We start from the raw sequence: 14,088 nt of genomic DNA, 5'->3' as shown, positions 1-14,088 counted from the left end.
TTTTGAGGATTTAGCTAGAACAGTGTAATGGAGATAAGAATCAATATTATTGAAGACAATACTACCTGAATCTTGTTATTAGAAAAGAGTTCTTCAACCAATGATCTGTCTCGATCATTCAGGCCAGCATGATGCAATCCAATTCCAAACTGTAATGTATGTCTCAAGTTGTTGTCAGTAATTTGCGAGAGAATCATTTCAAGTGATTCTTCTGGCATGTTAAGAAATTTCCTTGGACTTTCATCTGATGCAGCAAGCTAGGATTGAAAATTATAGCAAGTGAATGACAGGTAAAAACATGAAACACAACCTGAGTGGAAATAAATATGTCCTACCTGAATGAGATCAAGTGCAGTAAGTCTTGTCTGGCGACGAGAAGAGACAAAAATAAGAACTGGTTTTGTAGGTGAATGGGTGCATATTGCAGCATATGCTGGTTTGTTCATGCTGTTCATCCTCGGACAGTAAAACTTCCCAGGGTATCCCTGTTTGAAGAGTCATTCTAAAATTATTAATCAACAAATTGGATTTAAACATAAAACTCCCATACCAGAGCACATTAATGCTGTTCATTTCAGTTCAAACAAGGGGTCAGTTTTGAGCAAAGTCTAAAATCTCAAGCTCTTCTGGTCAAGATGGGTAAAAACTTTTCATTCAACCCACAGACCAACACACAAGATTGACAATATGTCGAGGCGGCGAGCAGTCACAAGCACAGCTTCCTTCATTAACACACTTTTCTTTGTGGCTTCCTCCTCCACATTGAGGAACCTTCTCCGCATTGTGCGTCCTCCAGCTTGACAGAAGTCGCAATGCAAACTCTTTGCTGACAACATCTAAGCTGAACCCTTCTCCTCCACGTTGAAACAAACCCTAGCAGTCTAGTTTCCTCCTCCAGCATCAACTAGCTTCTACCACTCTAGATCCTCTTCCTCTTTCTCTTAACACCGTCATTTCTTCCTCCTCTTCTTCCTCTTCCTCTAAAACTGGCACCCTCTTCTCCTTTGCCACACCTCTGAGTCTCTGACACAAACACTTGCTCCTACTCTTTTTCTTCCTCCAACACTAGCACCTCTTTCTCCTCCAGCATACCTCCAATATTGATAGTGACAGGTGGCACCATCTCGAGTTGGCCAGAGACCAAAACTCTAGTTCATTAGAGATGAGACTTTGCATGTTAAAAAAATGAACATCAGTTGGAAAAGATAAGTGCATTCAATTATACCTTCATAACCTAGCAATATGAATGATAAAACTCAAGAAAAATAAACTTCACACAATTATGAGGTAAAGAGATAACTAAGTAAGATATAATGAAGTAATCTGAGAGCATGGAATCAAATTGATGACCCATGTAAGAGGCAAAGTAAAAAAGCTACTGAAGCAATTAGGAGGTCTTGCCTGTATGTGGACTTCAAGAGGTACAGGTCGAACACTAGGTTTGAAATTGAATAGACCATTCTCTTCAACACCCAGCCAGCTAGCTAAATCACTGCAAAAAAGAAAAAGAAAAGAAACTCATCAGAGAAAATTTTAAGACCAAAAAGTTGAGGAGAAAGGAAGTATTATCCTACATTTAGCTGACAAACATGGGATAAAAAGAAATCCACTAAGAAAAATAGGTCATTCTTGATATTTCAGGTTCATGTAAGGAAAGTCACCAAAATCAGAAAGAGATGTGAAATGCATGCTAACTTCCAACCTACAATAGAAAGATTAAAGATTATAAAGGTCCATAATAAAACTTTCTATTTTACTCTCCTTTCTGGTTCAATAAAAGGCATATAACATAGTCGTCTAGGACAAGAAGTTCAAGACAATGGATTCAAGAAGCAACGACATCGAAGTCATAGCAATGCTACAAATGCAGCTGTGCATAGAGAGAAATTCCACTAGAGTCACCACCTCTCCAAGAGTTACGTTGCATGTTTTCCATCTCATCCTCCTGTTATTGTTCAACAATTCAACAATAGACAACAGAGTTCCCATGCAAGCCATAATGACAAAACCACCCCTCAATTTGTGTTTTCTCCATTGGAACACTCAATCACCTCACACACTAACCAACTTGCACTCCAATAGGACACATGTTGACAACCCCCACTCAAGTGATGAACTTGTCGAAGAGCTAAGTACCTGCATTCTTTCACAAGCATTGTCGAGTGACGACTAGTCAATGATTGATGATTTCTTCCCAAACCATTAATCTATTGACTGATTCATGGAAAAAGACCTAGTATTCTATAGTGATTGATTCATAGATAGATAAAAAAGAACGTTTAATGAACTTGTGTCTGATCTGAACTAGTAACAAAGAGAAACAAAACATCAACAGATCTAGCAGTTGTAGAACAATTGTAGAAAATAAAAAAATATATCATTCTGCATGTTCAGAACATATGAAGAAATTGGTAAGGGATGAGATAGAGAATGTACTTGAAAAGGCAACTTATCATTAAACTTTTGGCATGATGGGGCACTTCTCTAAAAGGATTATATTATAAAATAAGATACTAAGATATTTGCTACTTCCTTTCATTCATTTCAAAGGCTCATCAACAAAAGAATAGCTAATATTTGAATTTTCGTTAGATGGATGCCTGCATTAAGAGGGATGAATTAAAATATTTTGTTAACATTTATTGTAAGAGGACTGTTACATGCTATATATAGGACTCAACTCATAATTCTTAAATCTAAAACATTCAATTTAAGACTAAACCCAATATTCATAACGAATGACTTACAATAACTCCAACACTCTCTTCAAACTTGTTACACAAACTAAAAAATATCTCACATGGAAATCAAATTGGCTAAGATATGAGAAAGCAGATAGGTGCCAATTCCTTAAAGAGAGAATCAGGGAATAATCTGGGTCTCTAATGAACTTCTCCTTGCAATGGCATTAACAACACGCAACAGATTGATCAAAAGATAGAGAATGCACAAATGAGGATTTTGGAAACAGCAAAGAGAATAAGTCCAAGCCCTAGCCTAGGAGACAATCTCCGGAGTTGGCTACTCCTTGCAGAAGCATAGACAACACGAGTCAAACATTCAAAAGGAGAGAATAAAAAACTCAACAACAAATCGGGTCAATGATTGAAGGTTGTTCATTAAGTAGATAATGGAAGACGATGAAGAAAGTCAGGAGGAAAGAAATCTGGCAAAATATACTAAAGGAAGGCATGAAAGATGCAAATCTATTAGAAGATAGATTCAAGGCAGAGAGCCAGAACTTGTGCTGCAAGAACTTTGTGGCTGCTGAAACTATATAGACTCTACTGAAATAGCCAAAGGCAAACTGTGTTGAAAGAAGTAGATTTCACAAAAAATAAAATGGCTACTAGAGTGGGTGCAAGAATTATTACCACTTGGATGCCATACTTCATGACACATTGATGTATGTGTTTCATACGTGATTTTTAGTATTATTTTACATACATTCTGTGTCATCTCAAGCATATTTTGCATACTCACATCTTTTTACTATTTTTATACTTCTTGTTCGGAAAACTGCTCTTTGCATGATTTTGTTGATAGGACACAAATTCGAAGCAAATACGAAGTTAAAAAGCCTTGATACAAGAGCTCACAGTAAGGAACACCCTCTAGCCCTGTCCCATGACATGGGTGTGTTCCTCCAAATGAAATTAGACACAAACGGAGTAAAAACGGAATCCACAGCCTCCGACACAACCTCCCCGTGCCCCAGGCACGTCTGTGTCTGAAAATCCCGATTCTGACACGGTTATGTCATTCTGTCCTGAGGCAGCCCAAGTAGCAAACCAAACTTCAAACAGGCATAACTTTTAGCTCGAGTCGTGCCACGAGGCCTACGACCTATCAAATTGAAGATAATTTCAAGATCTACAAGTTTTGCTCAAGGTCGAACCTATAAAAACCTAGTCTAAGGGCCGAAAACCTCGATTTGGCAGCGCCCCGATGATTTAGGCAAGGTCTAACAGATTTGGAAGTCTTGGGGAAGCTATAGAAGAACCAATGAAATTCTTGTTAGGGAAATTGGGATTTGAAGCTCCACCCCCTTCTCTTGGAGGAGGGTTTTATTCGAAGGGCCGTCGAAGCGATCCGCCCACTAATTGGAGCTTGGAGTTCCTTCCGAAGATCGACAATCATCTCACTAAGCTTTCTCTTCTTCTCTTTCTCTGTTTAGAGTTGTTAGAAGCTTTCATTCATATCTTCCGATTGTAACTCCATCTCTATGGAGTAGTTCTCCAAATTCTATGATACGGGAGTAGCCCGATGAAATTGTTGACATTTGAGTATTTGTTTAGCTCTCTCTATTGCATGACATGTTTATTCCATGATCCGGCTTTATTGCACGTACACGATTATAACACTAATCTACACCTTCTTATCTTACAAGATGCAGGGAAGTACCGAAAGGTGAACCCAAATCTCCAACCCATAAATGACCACGCGGGGAGTCGACTATGAAACTAAGTCGAAACACAAACAGGAAGCCATTGGCTATCACAGAGCTTAATGGGTTTGCCCCAATTCGGCATTACGAAGTACAAGAGGAAAACTAGGGGATCGTGGGGCATCATAACAGAAGTCTCCCCAAGAAAACGGTCATACTAGCAATGTCGCCTTGAAAGTAGGCTTCATGTTTAGGTAAGCACGCCGATATAATTCCAACTGTGTATATCAGTATCTCGAAATAGACCATCTGCATGAGAAGAAACATAGAGATAGGAAAGTAAACAATACTAAGGATGTCAATCATTGTGGTAAAACCGAAATCCTAGGATCATTCCCCCAATTTCGGCTTTCACCCTCGACTTCTTGCATGTTGTGCTCTAGACTCTCTCTCTCTCTCTCACTCTCTCTCTCTCTCTCTCTCTCTCTTCGACTCACACAACATTCTCTAGATAACATGTTCCACTAATCCGATCAATACTCGATTTTACGGTCCTCGTGGGATTGATGTTTTTTATTACTTGACGACTACCGTGCACTTTCGGTTGTAACACATCAAGTTTTTAGCATCGCTCAAGATTGATATTGATTGGATAGTAGTTTGGTTAATCTAAATTTCTTTATTTCTTTCTTACAATTTCTCTCTTTCTATCTTTTACTACTTTTCTACATGTCTGACCTTTCTATTTCAGGTGGATAAGTTCCCTTATAAGCAAGATAGACGCTCAAACTCAATGGTTCAACCAATTTAATGTTGTGAATTTTGCTGACTGTTATTATGAGCTTTGTGGTGCAGTAAGGCATGTAGTCGATAATTGTCTACTACTAATTGGCCCTGCATATGGAGTACATGGGGAAAAATAGGGTGTCCTCTCCGACTACAAAACAATTTTATTTTGAGATTTGCAAAGCAATAAACATACAATCGATAATTACAGTAGGTTTCACCTTTTTGCCACATAAAATTACAGGAGGTTACACAATTTGGAAACATTACTAGAGAACCTCATCATGTAACAAACCGAGCAAAGCAAGGAAATCAAACAAGTAGGTGCTAGGTTGGATGAAGTAGCCTCATCATATGCTAGAGTTTCAATAATACTTTCAACTTGGGAGGTGCCTAGAATGAGCGAGGATAATGTGGACGACACTAGAAATAAAGAGATGTAAGCCACTTAGATGTCACATGAAAAGGAGCTCGAGGGATATGAAATTGAGAACAAAGGAGTGGACTACTTAATTCAATTACATCCAAATCTAAAGAATTCAAAAGAGTCTTTCCTATCCACAGCTGAGACATTGATCGATGTTATACTCCCTTAGGTGATTGGTGAAGGTAAAATTTCATTTGATCTATCTAAGATTTCTAACCAACCTTTTCTCAAGTATTTTTTGTGGTAGGAAAGATTTTTCACAGAGATGAACATATTTAATGAAAAGTCAATAACCCTTGGCAAAAGAGTTCAGAAGTATTTTACTCTGACACAAGCGAGGTTTAAAAGACACTCCGTTGATGAACCCAATAAGAGAAGAGGGGAAGTGCGACCACCTCAAACCATGCTCTCCCAATTGAGATTGACCGGGGTCAAGCTTATGGCCATAAACAAGCACTTCTTGGAAGGTATACCAAGTTACTTTCTTTGTTTTCATTTAAGTTTTTCTTTTATTTAATAGTCTTAGCTTTTATTTTAACTCATTTCAGGGTTAGGAGCACCCATGAGCTATCCGTGGCAACCGCCACGGGTGTGGGAGAAAGATCGGCAAAGAACGAGGCAGGTCATGCCTTTGACCCGATCCAAACACGAGCAGGTCATGCTACCAAGCACGACAGTGCCCATCCCTGGCTGAAAATTTGCAACTCCCGGGCACGACCGTGCCAGGTCATGCCATAGAGCACGGTCGTGCCTCAACTCCGTCAGGTTTTTAAGCCTACCGTGTCTTCCCCCACTTCCAAGTCGTGCCCACCGTCGTTCTTCCTCAAAAACCACCTTCTCTTACTTTATGAGAGCCTCTCTACTCTTCCACTTTTTCTTCTCCCCTTCCACCAATAATCCTAACCTTTCTTTTTGAATGTTGCGTTATTTTTTAATAGGCAAGATGGACTTCCGAAAGCAATCACTTGGGTTAGAGAGATCTATGAGCTGGTCGTGGCAATTGCCATGGGTGTGGGGAGCTTTTTAGTGATGTGCACAAGTAGGCCATGTCAACAACCAAGGTCGTGCCAGATTCTGGCCATAAAAACATCAAAAACCTCAAGCAACACAGGTTGTTCGTGCCCTCGAGCATCACCGTGTCCGCACAGACAACATCCAACATGGCTAGGAAGGCACGCCTGTGTCTCACTACAAACGAATTTTCAAACAGTCATAACTTTTGATCTGAGATGAACTACGCGGCGTACAACCACTCAAATCAAAGTTGTTTCGAAAATCTACAATTTAATACCAAATTCAATCTATAATGACCGAGTTTCAAACCCAAAAAATATTATTTAAAAGACCTTTTAGAAGTTCGGAAGAATTTTGTTTAGGATAAAGATGTTCAAATGACGTAGGAAGAGCTTAAGCTCGCGTAACAAAGACAAGGACAAAGTACGGGACAAGGGTAACGATTCTAACCCCTTTGGCATTATTGTTTTTGGGATTGCTAATCATAAAATTCATTATGGTATACTTGCTATTGCAATTCTTGGTATTTAGGGGGTCAAGCGGTCATATTTTGAGTAGTCTAGGCCTTAAGGATGATATTGAATGAATGATACATCGAGTAGAATAGAATGAATTGATGAGTATGACATATTCTACTTATCTTAGGATTACCCTTAAATTTTTGAATTATCATTATATGAAAGAAATTTGATTTGATTTTAAATTACCTTGTAGTGGAGGAATATTATCATTTGAGGATTGATCACCACCATAACCTGAGCCCTTGAGTATGATTTGATTATGACTTGAGCACGCTAGAGGTAGCTCTAGGATGGATATGGAGGATTGCCTTGCTATACATATGATTGTTAGGGATGGTAATTTTACTACTTGCTTCTTAAGGACCATCTACCCCATATCCTAAACCCCCACCTCACTCATCCACACGAGTTGCCACACCTAGACGTTCTTTGCTTTCTTTTGTTAGTTCTTCTGTAGAGCATTCAGAAACGGATGGTGGAGCTGTACTATTAGAGAGTCGATGAATCGTTATCGTCATGAGGAGTGCGACCACGAGACGGAGGAGTATTGTCGGCAATTAAATGACTTATATGCTTGGCATGCATTACTTGGTAACCCCCTTTTCCACATCCTCTAGAATAATGTTTGAAATCATTGAGGGCAATGCTTTATTCAGTAGGGGTGATGTTTTGTTAGCTTAGTTTTTAGTTTAGATTTTGTTAGTTTTTAATATTGCATTACTTAATGCATAACATTAGCATGATAAACTTTATGTTCTTGTGTAATTTGCTAGTATGCATCTCTTTTTATCTATCAATAGTAGCATGACTTGAGCAGTGTTTCCGTTGTTAGAGTATTAGTGTTGGCCTAGTTATTTAGGATTTTTATTCACATCATACTTGATTTTTTATAGTTGATATATCTGAAAATAGTTATGATTCAAGTACTCTTATTTCCTAGGTGACCACCCACTACATTTTAGTGACTGGATCATAGTACTTATTGGGAAAAATTCAAATCCCAAAAAAATGAGAAAAAGATCGTGTTCAAAAAGAAAGCATTGCACATTATGCAAAAAAATAAGCGAAGAAAATTCCGATTCTGGCACGACCGTGTCATTCTATCCCAAGGCAGCCCAAGCAGCAGACCAAACTTCGAATGGGCATAACATTTATCTTGGATCAAGCCACGAGATGTACGGCATCTCAAATTGAAGATAATTTCAAGATCTACAAGTTTGGTTCAGGGCTGTAAAAACCTAGTCTAAGGGCCAAAAATCTCATTTTGGCAGGGCCTGACGATTTAAGTAGGGTCTAATAGATTTAGAAGGCTTGGGGAAGCTATAAAAGAACTAATGGAACTCTTGTTAGGGCATCTGGGATTTGGGGCTCCGCCCCCTTCCCTTAGAGTAGGGTTTTCCCTACCACAGGTAACCCTAGAGCTGTCGTTCCAAGAGTCGTCTAAGCGATCCGTCAATCGATTGGAGCTTAGAGTTCCTTCCAAGACCGACAACTATCTCACTAAGCTTTCTCTTTTCCTCTTTCTCTGTTTGGAATTGTTAGATGCTTTCTTTCATGTCTTCCGGTTGTAACTCCATCTCTATGGAGTAGTTCTCCATAATCGCCCGATGTAATTGTTGACATTTGAATTAAGTATTTGTTTATCTTTCTCTATTGCATTGCATGTTTATTCCATGATCCGTCTTTATTGCACATACACAATTGTGACACTAACCTGCACCTTCGCATCTCACGGGACATAGGGAAGGACCAAAAGATGAACCCAAATCTTCGACCCATAAATGATCGAGACGTGAGGAGTCAACCATGAAAGTAGGCTAGAACTCCACGAGGGTTTGTGGCAGCCAAGAGAAGCATTGGCTATCACAGAACTTAATAGGTTTGCTCCGATTCGGTGTCACGTAGTAGAGGAGGGCAACTAGGGGATCGTGGGGCATCATAACATAAGCCTCCCTGAGAAAATGGTCATACTAGCAACGCCACCTTGAAAGTAGGCGCCACACCAATATAATCCAAAAGTCTATACCGGTATCTCAGAATAGACCACCTACATAAGAACAAAATAGATAGGAAAGTAGACAATACTTAGAATGTCAATCATCGCGGCGAAACCGAAATCCTAGAATCGTTCTCCTAATTTTAGCTTTCACCCTCGACTTCTTGCATGTTGTGCTCTTGACTCTCTCTCTCTCTCTCTCTCTCTCTCTCTCTCTCTCTCTCTCTCTCTAACTCACATAGCCTGCGATTCTATAGATAACTTGTTCCACTAATTTGATCAATATTCGATTTTACAATCTTTGCGGGATCGATGTTTTTTATTACTTGACCACGACCGAGCACTTACGGTTATAACACATCCAACATGCACACTTAACGTTGAGAACCTAATGTAGTGGACAAAGCATCATACACATGGGAATAAGATGGATACAAATCTGACCAAGAAAGATAGACGGAGAAACCCAGAGGACATATGTTAATGAAAAGATGAAGGTATTGAAGTTGCTTTTTGCAGAACATGGAAGTGGATTAGACTACATGAGAGGAACAGGACTCGTGGCTGAGAGGAATCCACAGTTTGAATAATGTGGGAAATGGAAGTAGACTATCAAGGCCACTAGAAACTAGAAAACGCAATTTGTGGCTAAGAGGAATAAAAAAAAGACTGAGGAATTCTCCTTTATTCCTGTAGCGACATAGAAGGAATCACTACGACCCAATCTTGATGTCCGAAGAAATGTTTAACCAATGGCATTAAAAAGTAGTTCTAGGCGGTAGGTGGTTGACACTTCCCTGAACTTTCAAACTGCAATGTTATGTTATTTGAGATATTATCAGAGAGAAGAAATGTCATGAGAAATATTGCAATGCACGAATTGATGCTTGATTTTTGAATAGTTTATACTGACTGTTTAAGTTTCGAGTATAACATCCCTAACCATATAGACACTGACAAAGATCAGCATGATGGCAATTTAACCATATTACTCCTAACATATATTTCAATTAGTTTGCAGAATCTTTTGATCCTTGAGTTTGATTCTTTGGTATGCTACTTGGGATCTTGATCCTGATAGCTTTGCAAACATGGCCTTTTTCACCCATCAAGATTGAAATGTTAAAAAATGTCTCAACCAATTAAGTCAAGATAAATCCATTTTGGCTAGAGATGCTGAGGTGATTCAATCTCAATCTGCCATCAGAGGAACATGAATCATTTTGATCGTGGATCAGAAACAAAGATTTAAAAACTAGTCAGGAATAACGACATAAATGAAAGATTTTTATTCACAGTAGATATTTTTAAAATCATTCAGAAAAAAATTATAAATAAACTTGTCAAATAGATCAAAGCAAGCAAGGTTAGTGGCAAGGTTTCCTTTATTTCTTGAGGTCGTGAATTCAGAGACTTGCTTAACAAATTATACATTGAAATAAGGAATTAGCAGATCATCAAACAAAAGCATCCATAAAACCTACCAGGCATTTGCTAAAGCTGTTGAAAGACCTACAAAGCGGATTGAACGTGTTGTCTGTGATGAAATGTATCGCATCCTAGAAACTATAACCTGAAAGTGATGAAAAAATAAATTGAGCACTACAAGTCAATCTTGACAGCACAATCATATAGTTATATGGTCAACAAGAGTCTCATATTAGAGCGACATAGCATGAGTAGGATTTTTGAAGTCCTATAGCAAATAAAATTACCTATAAGCACTCAACAATGATATAGGTAAGATACTCAAATCTAAACTTCTCAATGCAATGTTATTATGAACATAATGATAAGTTAGAAAACATAAAAGGTAGGATTGGAAACATGCTCAATGTATACTTTATTACTTTGTGCTTCATATTGACAAAAGAAGAAATATAGAAAAAAAATCAGAAACATTATGAAAAGTGAAACCGTACAAGCAATGTTAACATGCAATAGCTGTTGATAAATGGAATCATGCACTGATTAATATGATACCAAAATAGAGTCAAGCAACCCTTCATTGTCACATCTTATCAGGCAGTGTGATCCCTGCAATTACTAATGTGAAATGGCTATTTAAGCAATACTAGTATAGGTAGACAACAAGAAACACTCGAACAATTGGAAGAAAAAACATCAGACAATTGTGTGACTATATCAAGTTTCCATCTTATCTATATATTAACAAATCAAATAATATTCAAGTTTCAGCAGCTGTGTCTTTCTAAATCCTTTATTCGTTCGTTGTTCACTCTATGCCAACTTTTCAAAAAAAATTAAAAAATAAAAGAGCTCCTCAGAGTGAGATTGCAAAATGAAGAAGCTTCACCAAGTACATAGAGCAAAATTGGGATGTAGATCACATCCTGGAATTATTACCATGGTTCTTCAAGGCAAATGGTTCATTGTCAATGAAGAATCATACTGTAGTCAGTCATCAGTGAGCAAGGAAAACTCATTCAATTCATCAAGTGATTTGTCAGAAATATTTTTGAAGCAAACCTGCTCACACCACTGAGTTACCTGAGCTCTCAGTGTCACATTTCAAATATCATTCAGGTTATGTGCAATACTCTAATAAACAATTCCCACACTTAGCAACTTGAGACCCACTATAAAGCTAAGAAAGGTGACAGTGTAGACCAAGTTTTTAGATCTCATCCCATCTTGGTTAGAAGGGAATCTTAGGCAATGATCTCCCTGAAGTTGCATCACGACAGTGTTAGCTTACTAAATCAGCGACCAGAAAACAGAAGATCCTACACTAGTTGCAACAAATGGTGGCATTTGTTCATTTTCCATCTCTTCTTTTTTGTATTTGTCATCTCTTGTTCTTTTGCTTCCCCTCCTGTTTGGTGTCAACCAAAATCAACATATACTATTCAGATATTAAAATCAAGGTTTAAAATTTCGACCCGTGCCGAGGTTTCGGTCCTAAACAGAAACGATACGATTTCGGTACCATATCATGCCGTGCCGATATAGTTTCGGTATTTTTTAAATATAAAATATATTAATTAAAAATAAAATATTTAACATAAATATTTAAAAAATAAATAATATAAAAAATAATCTTTAAAAAAGGAAAAGATATGAAAATAGATAAATAAATTTAAAAAAAAATTTATTATAATTTTTAAATTAAAATAAATGAAATATAAAATTAATTAGATAATTTTATTAGGGTTTAATAAAGTCTCTTTAGATTATATCCATCATAGCTATGAGTTGATTAAAATAATTAACCTAACTTTAATTAAAAATATCTTAAATCCGACACCACTCGCAAGCTCACGCGACTTCGGCGTTGCTGCGAGATTGCGCGATCCCTCATCCATGGCCGCGGGGATCGCGTGACTCCTCCGGCGCTACTGCGGTGATCATGCGACCCCTCTACAACGGTCGCAGGGTCACATGACGCCTACGTAGCGACAACAGAAGGGTTATGCGACCCCTCTGCTGCTGTTGTGGGGTCGAGGGACCCCTCTGCTACGGCCACGGGGTCGCGCAACAAGTCGCAGCTGTTGTGGGTCTGATGTCAAGGTCGTGTCGGTGTCAGTCGCCGAGCGGAACGAGATATTTCGCCCGTTTCGACCGTCTCGGCATGACACTTTAAACCATGATTAAAATATTGGTAGAATGCTGATTTAGAACCATATTGTATTGGCAAATGGTACAATCAGGCACATTGTCAAGCTGGTTCATTGCCTGTCAACCAGTGTATTTCCCTTATATGTCAATAAACAATTTAATATTATAAGTATTGAGATAAGCTCTATAATAGATTTAAGTTATGTAGCAAATATGAAATTGTAGACCAACTTTACATAGCTGAGCCTGTTATTCTTACTATGTCATGTAAACTTGTGGCCCTATTAATCCGTTTTGGGAATAGATAGTCCGACATGGCAGACACTAATTATCTACAAATTGACTACTTCATCCACAATGAAATAAATTCAAATGGATTGAATTCTCAAAATTATCACAATTTCCAAACATCCTCTTAGTATGAGGGATGTTTTTAAACATACAGTGATGTCCTACCTTGTAAGGGAATAGGATTGACAAATATTTCTCACTTGCTATATTTGTTCTGATGGTTTCTTTTTGTAGGTCTCTGCCTGCCCATCATTGTAATCCACAACAAAAATCCACTATCATAAAATTCTGAATGTTGTAGAAAAGGTCAATTGGATGAATTCTGAGCTTGTTGGCAATCCTCCTAGAGAGAACGTCAGCATAAACACATAATATCATAGTGCTCCAAGGGGGTGCTTGTGAAAGTATATTTATGGAGACCACTTGGTTATATTATCAGTAAAAAAAGCTAATATTCTTGAAGAAAAGAATAATCAAAAGTGTAGCTGAAAATAAGATTTGGTTATTTAGTTGAATCCATACTAATAAAAACATGTGCTTTTCAAAATACCAATTAAAAGATCAAAAGCCACCCTAGACTTCGAAGTTTTACCTGCATCTTACATTGTCGAATCGAATGTTAGTTGCATTGTTATAATACTATGTGTTGCTCATTCAAGCCATATTGTAATTGTTGATACAACTGGGCCATTTGTGATCAGACCGAACATTGGGTTTTGATATTTGGGAAAATAGTTTAAGTTAGGATATATTTGTATTTAATATGTGTATGAAGTTGAGCAAGACTTGATCGAGATACGCATGAAGACATGGCATGTCCAAGTATATTGATGAATTGATGGCTCAAAATTCATGAAGATCGAGCAGAGGGCCAGAGGAACGAGTAGCTTGACAAAAGATGACTTCGAGTCAAAGGTATAACTTTTGGTGAGTCAAGTGTTGAAAGACCATGTACCTAGGAGAGGGTAGATCTCAATATAGGCCGACTTGACCATTAGAATGGTCATTGTCGATGTATCAATCTACTGAAGGGTGCCTTCAGTCAATACATAACTAAGTCAATTGAGTAGTCCACTCATGAACAAAA

At 38.0% G+C, this 14,088-nt stretch overlaps 1 protein-coding gene across 1 annotated transcript in view; it reads right to left on the bottom strand.

Annotated features, from left to right (window-relative positions):
• The window catches only part of LOC122040915 (DExH-box ATP-dependent RNA helicase DExH14-like), a 77,625-nt gene that overhangs the window by 20,562 nt on the left and 42,975 nt on the right, over positions 1–14,088 (bottom strand). The window contains exons 34-37 of the mRNA XM_042600406.1: positions 10,616–10,704; positions 1,402–1,492; positions 336–485; positions 66–257 (exon numbers count right to left, since the gene is read on the bottom strand). Coding sequence (XP_042456340.1) covers positions 66–257; positions 336–485; positions 1,402–1,492; positions 10,616–10,704 — 522 coding nt within the window. The remainder of the gene's footprint in view (positions 1–65; positions 258–335; positions 486–1,401; positions 1,493–10,615; positions 10,705–14,088) is intronic.

The sequence above is a fragment of the Zingiber officinale genome, chromosome 2A, assembly GCF_018446385.1.
Source record: "Zingiber officinale cultivar Zhangliang chromosome 2A, Zo_v1.1, whole genome shotgun sequence".
NCBI lineage: Eukaryota > Viridiplantae > Streptophyta > Magnoliopsida > Zingiberales > Zingiberaceae > Zingiber > Zingiber officinale.
Note: the sequence above shows the minus strand (reverse complement) of the source record. Positions and strands in the feature narration are given on the sequence as shown.